General features: G+C 43.4%; 2 protein-coding genes and 1 pseudogene across 2 annotated transcripts; 2 read left to right on the top strand and 1 right to left on the bottom strand.

Moving 5' to 3' along the window:
* The first annotated feature begins 558 nt into the window (after nucleotides 1-558).
* Nucleotides 559-2,989, top strand: LOC117864812 (uncharacterized; annotated as a pseudogene).
* A 1,935-nt stretch (nucleotides 2,990-4,924) lies between these two features.
* Nucleotides 4,925-5,923, top strand: LOC117863366 (probable glycerol-3-phosphate dehydrogenase [NAD(+)] 1, cytosolic). The gene is made up of 4 exons (XM_034747033.2): nucleotides 4,925-5,354; nucleotides 5,546-5,684; nucleotides 5,717-5,723; nucleotides 5,803-5,923. Exons 1-4 carry the CDS (start codon nucleotides 5,109-5,111, stop codon nucleotides 5,921-5,923), a joined length of 513 nt encoding a protein of 170 aa, XP_034602924.1. The 5' UTR covers nucleotides 4,925-5,108.
* Nucleotides 5,924-8,124: 2,201 nt separating this feature from the next.
* On the bottom strand, nucleotides 8,125-10,279 carry LOC117863010 (spliceosome-associated protein 130 A-like). Its single transcript, XM_034746578.2, has 3 exons — nucleotides 9,639-10,279; nucleotides 9,058-9,539; nucleotides 8,125-8,703 (listed from the first exon to the last, which is right to left on the bottom strand). Exons 2-3 carry the CDS (start codon nucleotides 9,429-9,431, stop codon nucleotides 8,556-8,558), a joined length of 522 nt encoding a protein of 173 aa, XP_034602469.1. The 5' UTR covers nucleotides 9,432-9,539; nucleotides 9,639-10,279; the 3' UTR covers nucleotides 8,125-8,555.
* Nucleotides 10,280-10,906: the final 627 nt, after the last annotated feature.

The raw sequence follows: 10,906 nt of genomic DNA, 5'->3' as shown, positions 1-10,906 counted from the left end.
GCTCTTCACTAGTCCTGAGCATGCACACAACACATAGCACATAAAGATAAATTAGTTTACTGGTTATTGCAGCACATGGGCCTCATTTCTTTTCCAATGCTGGGTGCTAAGTTAGTTAATTATGAACCTTTTTGATGATAAATTAAAACATTCCTTTTTGCATATGTGCTTTAGATGCCTGACAACAACATAAACTTGGTTAATACAAGCATGGAGCAAATGAGAGAGATGCGTAAGAAGAAGAGAAAAAGAATGGCTGCTTTATTTATTTCTGTTGTCATGAGCATGATTGTGCACTGGTATCAGCGTAAGAGACCTAGACATATCGTTGATCCGGATGAAGTGGCTGAGAGAGATGTAGCTACACGCAAACAAATGCTAAGAAATCTGTACTAAGGATCAAATGTCTATTGCTATGATAGTTTGTGCCTAACTAAGAGATCATTTTATGACCTATGTGCCATCTTACGTGAGAGATGTGGTATGTGTGATAACAAGAATGTGTCGGTAGAAGAAAAGGTAGCAATCTTTTTGCTTGTAGTGGGTCATGGCATTAAGATGAGGATGATTCGTAGCTCATATGGATGGTCATTTGAGCCAATCAGCCGTCACTTCAATGAGGTGCTTAGAGGTATTCTATCATTATACCATGAATTTATCAAGCTTCCTGATCCATCAGCTATAGAACCTGAGGATTCCAAGTGGAAGTGGTTTGAAGATTGCCTTGGAGCATTAGATGGTACACACATTGATGTTTTTGTGCCTTTGGCTGACCAAGGGAGGTATAGGAATAGGAAGCAACAGATTACTATAACAAGGGTGAAGGGTAAGAAGTCAGGCTCGGGCAGGGGTTACATTTCTTGGAATGATGACATGGACAAGGCTCTTCTTGACACATTTGTGGAGTACTATAACAAGGGTGGCAGATGCCAGAATGGGTGGAAGTCTCATGTCTATACAGCTGCTATCAAGAATGTCCGAGAAAAGTGTAATGTGGATATCTCAAGAGACAATATCATGGCGAGGAACAAGACCTTTGACAAACACTACACTATCATCAATGGTATGCTGGAATCAAGTGGATTTGGTTAGGATTGGAACAAAAATAAAATATCTGTTGATAGTGATTCTGTATGGGAAGAATATGTGATGGTAAGTTTCAAAAACTACTAATTTACTTAAATTTGTGTTAAGTTCAGAACTGATATGCAGTAAAATCCAGGGTAGACCTGATACGTAGTAAAATCCAGGAGCTGTTATGTAGTAAACATGATAGACTTGTTAAGGTAGACCTAATATGTAGTAAAACAGGGTAGACTTTTTAAGATGCCTGTCACTTGTTATTTGAATATCAATATGTTGAAGTATTACTGAAGTTGCTCCAAATATTTGGGACACATTAGCTGTCTGGGAAACAATATGTGCCTTGTATGTTTTTCAAGTTACCTTTCTCTTATGAATCTATTTTAGTAAAAGGTTAGGTTCACGATGATATGTTTTCCAAATTTGCCACATGGCCTTCTGTGCTTTTGAGTTATTTAACCTATAATGCTACCTGTTTGATAAGCTCAGTATTTATGGGTTGGTCCAGTCTATCAGTAGGGGAAGGGTAATTCAAGTCTTTTTTTCAGATGCAATCAACCTGTACAGTGTGCAATCCACAATTTTAGAGTGTATAAAAAATTCAGAGTGAACTACACACTGGTTTGATGCAAATGAGCCCTTAATAGGCTGATGCTATTGATTCCCTTGTCATGTGCATGTGGATGTTTGAATAATTTCTAGGATAACTGACCAAGTTCTTGTTCCTATCTGAACCTGCTCACATGCATGGTTTGACCATCCTGTGTCCTGTGTCAGTGCAAATGGCACTCCTGAACCTTCTTTAGTCATAACAGTGGAGGGAATTATTTGGGTCTTTAACATAAGAATTGGATTGTGGGGGGGGGGAGTGGAATGGTTCTAGGGATTTATCATTGTGTCTCCTCTGATTGACTGTCAATTTGAAACAGTTCCCTTTTACTTTCATCTTCCTTTGGGGCTTATTTGGCTAATAGGCTAATACCACTAGTTACCTTTTAGGTCTTATTTCCTTTTGTGTGTCCTCCTAATAGGCTAATTCTACTGGTTACATTGACATGCATTTGAAAACCTAAAAGGTTTATAGAACCAATGGGTCAAGGTCCTGTTCTTTTCTGAACCACCTTATTTGGTTTGACCATCCTTCCTTCCTAAACATGGCACGTCTGAACCTTTTCCTGCTGATGACAGTCGTTAGGATTATTTGGGTCTCAAGCATCTGCAGCAATTCAACATTGGATGGTGGGGTACTGAAATGGTTGTAGGGATTTCTCATCTTGTTTGCTCTAGTTATCTAAGAATGTAGTTGTCCTCCTACAATTTTAGTCAGAAGATATACTTGCTTTACAAAATATCATCATTATCTCTGCAGTGTTATCTCTGCAGTATAAAACAGAGTTTAGGTTGGATATACATGTGTTAACCATTTGTTTTTTGTAGAAAAACAAAGAAGCTTCTGGGTATAGGCACAAGACTATCTTGTACTGGGACTCAATTAGCTTGGTGTTTGGCAAAGACCATGCTACCGGTGAAGCGGCAAGGACTGCAGCTGAGAGCTCAAAAGACATGAGTAAGGAAGATCTTAGTAACAAAGAGCCCACATCATCGGCAACTTCAGAAAGTTTAAAGAGGCAACGGTCAGGTGACTCTTTTACCTCTATGATAGCTGAAAAAATGGACAAGTTCGCTGAAGCACTTAAGAAGGAAGCCCTTAAAGGCCCAACATCAAAAGAAATTCTAGACACACTGAATGAAGTACAAGGATTGGATGAAGACACTTTGTTGGACCTATTTGATATCCTGACCGGTGATGCACGCAAGTATGAGTCTCTGTTGGCGCTTCCAGAGAAGATGAGGAAGAGGTGGCTCCTAAAACAGCTCAAGAAGTGAAAAAATTAGTTCATCTATAAATTATACTATCAAGTGATGGATAATGTCTATTGAACTTGCATTGCCTTGTAATAATTTGTGGCTTCAACTATATGAAGGATACTATGTTTACCTGGTTGGAAGGATACTATGTTTAGATACATTCAAATTACTGGTGTACTGAGTTCGGAAGAGAGAGAGAGAGGTGATAGTTCGGATGAGAGAGAGAGAGGTGAGAGTTCGTATGAGAGAGAAGCAGCTTAGAAGGATGAGAGAGAGAAAGCGGTATTCAACTGGATGGTGGAAACTTCATATATTACTAATAATGCATCCAAACAACATTTGGAATTTAATTCTAAGAAAAACTTACAAGAAAATTCAATTGAATCAAATTCTACGAATCCATTTCCTATAGAATCTAATTGCTAGAATGATTCATGGAATGAGTTTCAATTCTAGGAAAACAAACAGGACCTTAATTGAACCATATACAGTGTACTGTACTGTTGGGCTGCAGTTCAACTGAAAAATTCATTTCCTTCTCACTTGGGCCTGGGCTTGTGAGATAATTTCCGCTTATCGAAATCTGCAGGGAGCTTCAAGCTACAGACATTCTCGACGCCTTTTGAGATCAAACAATGAGGAGTGCCCTTCGGGAAATGATTGGGATGGCATAACCATGCACTCTGCCGCCCATCTTTCTTCAAAAACCATGGCCTTAGTCGTCCTGTATATGAGTATACAATATAAATGAAGGTTGGATGAGTTGAATGTGCCATGCTACTGGTAATTTCTGATAATGCTTGTAGCATGTATCTCTGTATTGATTCTGCCTATATGTGAGTTTGATAACTATTAGTTGTGTAAATGGGCTCTAGCCTGGTTGGCTAGCTCATTCTGGAGTGGAGAGCAACCACGGTTCGAATCCTCATTTGCACAGATATTAAGCCATCAATATGGCCGGGGGGCTAGACCACTATAGTCGTTTAACTATTAGGCCCTGTTTGGAGAGGGGGTGCTAAACTTTAGCACCCCACTTTTTAGCACCTTTTAGCACTTGGACTCCCAAACAGGGGTGCTAAAAGGGGTGTGCTAAAGTTTAGCACCCCCATTTTCTTTAACACACCCAAGGGATACTAAAAGGTGCTAATGGGTGCTAAAAGTGGTCCCAAGCTCATTTTTTCCCGTGCTGCCCCCCTCTCTCTCCTCTCCACTTTTCCCCAAGCCAGTCATAAATGAGGGCAATGTAGTCATTTCTCACCCAATGTGCTAAACTTTAGCACTGTATCCAAACAACCTCAAGTGCTAAACTTTAACACTCTATTTGAGGATGCTAAAATTTAGCACTGTGCTAAAGTTTAACATTGTGTATCCAAACGGGGCCTTAGTTTTGTACAAAGAGATAATTGAATCTGTAGATATTGTTTTACTACTGAGAAAAAAAATGCTTAAGAGATTCTCCTTGCTTCATTTTTCAAGAATAGAAGATCTTATTGGAAATTAGCATTTGTAAATGCTACACTGGTGACTTCTCATGTGTCAATATATTTTCTCTTTATGTTGCAGGAGTGATTTCAGCTTTCATAAACCAGAGTGTAACGAGCAAAATATACATTAATAACTTGAGAAACTTGCCTGTCCTGTGCTTGCTGACTCTGTAATTCTCCAGGTAGTTCTTCATTGCCAGTTGTACAACAGATCACTGAATAAATGTTATTAAGTGCCTGTTATATGAACACCCTCCACTCATGAGCACTCAGTACTGGAGGAAGAATTTTTTTTCGAGGAACAAACAGTAGGCATTCCGCCGACCCATGAAAGTCTTTTATGTTTAAAGTTTAGTCGATCTGTTTAACAGTCACCCATCTGGCCATTACCATGACCTCTTGCCTTAATAGAGTATGGGTGGCAGGGTGGGTACACTAAAATCAGAAGGGTACCTTAGAATTTTAAGAGAAAAAAACAATCGAATTGGAAAATCTTGAAATAGGGATATAAAGTTAAATAGTTGCTACTTACTTTCTGATAATCTCCATTCTTTGACTCAACATTGTATTTGTCATAAATGGCCGTGGACACAAATGGGATAGTATGTTCTACTTTGTTTTACTACATTTTGTGAGTTTCCGTTTCACCATATTTCTCTTTATGTTTCAGGAATGGTGACAGCTTTACCAAATGAGAGTGCAACAAGCAAATCAGTATATTTTGCTCATTGCACATCAGAGATGATATTCATTACTCACGTGCTAACAGAACAACCTGAGAAACTTGCTGGTCCTCTGCTGGCTAACACATATGTAATTTTCCTAAAAGGTCACAGAGTATGGTATGGACAAATGCTTGCCAAGGGAGAGTTGAGTCCTGACATGGGTGATAGTCTCAGGGGAAAGGGAATGATTCAGGTAATAATATAACCATGTTCTTTATTCCATTCAACTTTATTTTGGGAATATCTTTGACAAATGTTGAAAGGCGAATATTAAAGTAGATGTCAAAGCTTCCTGGATATCTCACAACCCTGACTTTGCAACTGTTCATTTTCCTTTTAACATGGTGTGTTTCACCATGATCGTTTTCTCGTTCCATCGGACAGGGTATCTCTGCCGTTGGTGCATTTTTTGAGCTGCTTAGTCGACCCAGCTTAAGTGTGCAACACCCAGAAGAAAACAAACAAGTTGCTCCTGCTGAACTATACCCAATCCTGAAGAGGCTGCATAACTGGAGAATTGACGGTGTGCTTGAGGAGTGAGGGCTGCAGCCCAAGTGAAAAGGTAACACTTCTCACTCATGCCTTTAGCTGCTTCATGTTACTCTTCTGATATATTATACTTGACATATCAAAATTTGCAGGGAGCTCCCAGCAAGAGACATTCTCCAAGCCTTGAGGGATGAAACGATGAAAGATCCTCGCGAAAGGATTGAGATGGTACAAAGCCACGCATTCCGCCCATCTCTCCTTGGAAAACCATGATCTTGTTAGTGTTTGTATACTAGTAGATAGAACATAAATAAAGGTGGGATGAGATTGAATCCCCCAAGCTACCAATTATTCTTGGTCAAGCTTGGAGCAGGCCTGTGTTTGAGCTATAGGGGCTCTGCAGTTGTGGAATTCTTTGTCCTCCTTCATTGCCATGTTGTACAAGAGATTACTGAATCAATAAACTTTATGATCGCCTGTTATATGAACACGTAGTTGAGAGTACCTCATGAAGAAACTACTCTTGAATCTCTTGATGGAAATTAATACATTTTACAATGTGTCAGCCTGTCAGGTCGACTGTATGTGCGGATACATTCTACAACCTGTAGCATGTTGGACTGTTGGTTGTGGGACTTGGGAGTGCATTATAAAAGCAAAGCAGTCCGTGCGCAGCTGCGAGCACCACCTGCCGTCGGCGGACCACCAGACATACTCGCTGCAAGTGTAATGGGACCAGGAGCGAAGCCGGGGCTGGAGCCGGAGCCGGAGCCGAAGCCCAAGACAGTAGCCAAGACATCGGTGAAGAAGAGGAAGCTGCCAGCCCTACCCACTCTGCAATGCCAGGGCTAGCGACGAGCAAACGCCACCCGCGGCCCGCACCACCACCAGCGCCTCCGCCGTCCGCGCGCGGGCGCCGCAGCGCCGAGCTGTAGGCTCATCAGTCTCAGGCCACCACGGCATCCCTGGAGGAGCCAGAGCCATCGGCGGCGCGAGAGGGGAGCTGGAGCCAGCGGATGCACGCGGGAACTTGTCGGGGGCTCACACGGGCCCATGGCGGCGGCGGCGGCGCCACCTCGCAGGCGGCCATGTCGCTGGCTCGACTTTTTACAGGTAGGCCCTAAATATTTTTAGATAGCCCCCTGATTTTGGATCGCGATTATTCGCGATCTGATTATTTAAAAATACCCCCCTGATTTGGATTATTTACAAATTGGACCCTAGTTTGCCGCTCTGTCTCCTCGTCGACTCGTGCTCCGGCCCTTACGCCATCCTCGACGTCCGCCGCAGCCCGGAGAGCTATCCATCCCCACTCGGGCCATAGGCAGCACGAGATAGCTCTCCCGCAGCAAGGGTACCCGCTCCATCTGCCATCTCCATATCTGAGCCGAGAAAGAGACACGTGCTTGAGCGCTCACGCTGTCGGGCATGGCTGCGGGCGATCCTGAAGAGGCTTTGAAGGATCTTGCTAAAAAGATTTGTGCTCTGTCTACGTCACCATTCTGGCTATTGCTTTCACTTAACTGAACTATGTAGACTGTACTTTTGGGCTACACTTCAACTGGAAAAAAAACATTTCCTCTCACTTTACCTGTGATATAATTGCCGCTTATCGAAATCTGCAGGGAGCTCCAAGATAGAGACATTCTCAAAGCCTTTTTTTTTATGAAACAGCAGACCTCTAGATCTTTTTTATTTTATATATGTAAAAGATATGTACATGTACAAGGCCGAAGGCCCAAAGAAAAAAGCAGGAAAGAAAGCTAATTGAGATTACACAACCAAGGGGTTAAGAAGGCCTTCAGAGAGGGTTTAGCTCTAATGATAGTCTTGGACATCTCCTCTCTGAAGCTAGCTTTCTCAAAGCCTTTTTAGATAAAACATTGAAGAGTCCTCTTCGCGAAATGATTGAGATGGCATAGCCGTCCTGTATATAAGTACAGTATAAACGAAGGCCGGATGAGATTGAATGCGCCATGCTACTGGTAAATTCTGATTAAGCTTGGAGCATGTATCTCTGATTCTCTATATTGATGCTGGCCTGTATCTGGGTTTGATGGGCTTTAATTATTAGTTATGCAATTTTGTATGCTTCTTTCAGGACCTGTTTGGCTTGTTTATCTGAGATGTAGCTTTTGAGCTTTTCCTGAAAAATGTCTACACTATTGGAGCTGGTAACACGTGGCCTGATGAATGCCTAGGCTATTGGAGCTTGTAATACTGTTTTTTTCACTTTCTTTCCACTAAATTTCGTTTGCCCCGCTGTGAACATTAACTTGATTGGCATTCTACCCATCGTGCTGGTTGCTTATGATGTTGAACAATGCATAAGAGCAAATCATTTGTTTCAAGTGCAATTGAAACGAAGATAAAATCATTTTATGCGTATGAGCTGGGCACACCCAAAAACAACACGCATGCACACAGTAGAAAATGGAAGAAACTTAAATTGAAAGTAAAAGTTCTGAATATAATGCAAGATTCGAGAAGATGTATAGCAGTTAAGGATTCCATCGGCTTAACAATCTGATGAGAGGGATGGCACTGAGGCATCTAACAGGTCGAAAAACTTCTATGGTACATTAGCAAGGTAGCTACCGACTAAGCATCCAACAGGAATAACTTCAATTACATCAAGCCAAGCGACAAATAGTCAGACATCAGCTGAAAGCTGATCTAAGGGATACAGCGCAGTAGTGTAAACAATGCTTGATTAGCTCTAAAATGCAGACTGGACCAGTTAGCATGAGAAAGGAACCAAATCGCAAGCTTGCTCGGAACTTGTTGAATGGCCGCATCACATCTTGAAGAACTGCAACAGCTCAAACTGGATGCAATTCTTGAAGTATCGAGGACCAGACGGTTGTATTGCCGCTGCCTATTTCTTTCAAACTACACCGTGGGCTTAGATGATTTTGTTCCTGACGTCTTCTAGCTTCTTCAGGATTTCACCAGGAGTTCTGTCGAGCACATCAGCAATCTTCCTCTGCATATCAGCTGATAGGGATGGATACTGCTCGCAGAGATCACCATCTATCACATCCAGGGGCGGATCTAGCGATGGGGCAGGCGGGGCTCAAAGCCCCCCTACCGCCGCTTGGATAATGGAGCCCCAGCTCCTCCATGATTTTTAGGAAGAAGAAGAAGAGAAGGGAGGGGAGGAGGAAGAAGAGGGAGCCCCTCCTAAGATCAGGGGCCGCATCCATTCACATCTTGTGACAGAACAAAATTCATCAGTAACAGTGTGCTTCAAACTGTCTCCGCAGTTCAGCTGTAATGACATCCAAAGAAATTTCATGCACTAATGTGAAACATATGCTATCTGATACGAAACATCTTGTGATCAATATCCTGACAGTGTATTAATATTGTTTAAAGAAAGGTCAGAAAAAAATTACCTTCACTGAAAATAAGCAGATCTGTAAGCCAAATGATCTCTTCCACATAATGGTGGATGCTCCTGACGGAGATGCATCTCCAAGTGAGAGAAGAAGTCAACATCTTCCCTGGAGGTGAATGCGAGCAGTGCTCCCACACTGCCCATCACAGTTCCGTAAATAAGACATTCACCTCCACCAGGAATTAAAGAGGCCTTCTGCAAACTTGTGACAACATCACCAACATGAAACTGCACGATTTCCTCCACTTTGTTAGGGGCACCATTTAACTTCCCTTGCTCCCATTTAATCTTTCCTCCAGTTGGGTCTTCTTCAATCTCATCTGAGATATCCTGAGGAAGACGAGCAAAATAGATATTCCCAAACTTATCAGCTCCAGCCATAGTGTCAAAATCTATGTGTTGAGCTTCTGTAACCCATCTGGGAACACTGTCATCAGCAAAGATATACAACTGGTTTTCATCCCGTCTGTACTTGCAGTAGTGAAATGACTGCAAGGAAACATAAAAGAAATACATAGATTTAGCACTTCAACAGAATGTATGAAAAGCTAATTAACTCGACTGTTTGTGGAGTAATGCAGTGCTCACAGCCCACAGCGATGAGCCCAGTCACCATAACTAACCACCGGGCTGCGGTGCGCAGGGGCGGCAGTTGGGCACAGCACGGCGCGAGCGGAGTTAGCGGAACGGGCGGCGCTGCGGCTTTGGAGGTGTGGACGTGTGGTAGAATCCAAGAGGTGGTTGGGAGTTTGGGAGGATCTGGTGACGCCGGCACACACAGCCGGTTAGCTGACGGCAATCACGCCCAGATTGCCTCAGCTCAGTGGGCTGGGGCACAAGCGGCGGAAGAAGAGATCGGTGAGGGATAAGGTGTCGCCGCAGCGGCGAATCCGGGCCGTGGATACGGCGGCGTGGCGCGGGAGAAGACGGCGAGGCGCCGCCCAGGGCGCGGGCGAGGTCGCCGCGGCGGAATGGGGACTGGACGGTGTGTCGTGGACTCGCCGCCGGTGCCTGAGAAGAGGGGGTTTTGCAGAAACCCGATCGCGATCCAACTATTTACATTAAACCCGCTAATTTCGATTACAATTAATAGTCGCAATCCAAATATTTATACAAACACCCTTACTGTTTACTAAGATCCCCTATTTTGGATCGCGAGATCCTGATTTTTTTTTTCAAAGTTGCCTTTTCGGTTGCCGATGCCCTTTCGCTACGGCGACGGCAGCAGCCATATCATCACCGGCGAACGGGTTCCGATCCTCCTATGGCTCCTCCCTTCCTCTTCCTCGCCGTTTCTCCCCTGCCGCACCCCTTACTACTCCGTTCCACCACCGCCGCTATGTCTCTCTGCTACTTTGCCCCTCCTCCGGGAGCTTGTCCCCGTCGTCGGGCACGCTGGCTGCACCGTCGCCGAGCGAGAGGTCGTTTGTGTCCATCACCTAATCGTGCGAATCCAAACCTATGGAATGTTATTGAGAAAGAACACTGATTCAAACCAATCGCCATGTTCGGCTGGATTTATAAGCCGGCTGAAAAGCTGAAATGGCTGATTTGTTGTGAGAGAAAAACACTGTTTGGTGGCTGATAAGCTGAAGCGAATAGGCTGAAATGTTTCTCTCCTTGGCCATCGGGAGCTGATTTATCTCCGAAAGTTTCAGGTGCTTCATGTTATGAAACTATTTTGTGGCATCAAAACTTGAGATCTGGGTGCCGCTTGTTGTTCTAATTTGCAGGCAGTGTGTATGAAATTCGATGTTGCGCATGAGCATATTGCCAAGTCATTGTATATGACTGAGGATATCGAATGAAAAGGCTCATCTTGTTCATTTCTGGAGCCCAAATACCACCACATGTTT

The sequence above is a fragment of the Setaria viridis genome, chromosome 7 (assembly GCF_005286985.2).
Source record: "Setaria viridis chromosome 7, Setaria_viridis_v4.0, whole genome shotgun sequence".
Taxonomy (NCBI): Eukaryota; Viridiplantae; Streptophyta; class Magnoliopsida; order Poales; family Poaceae; genus Setaria; species Setaria viridis.
Note: the sequence above shows the minus strand (reverse complement) of the source record. Positions and strands in the feature narration are given on the sequence as shown.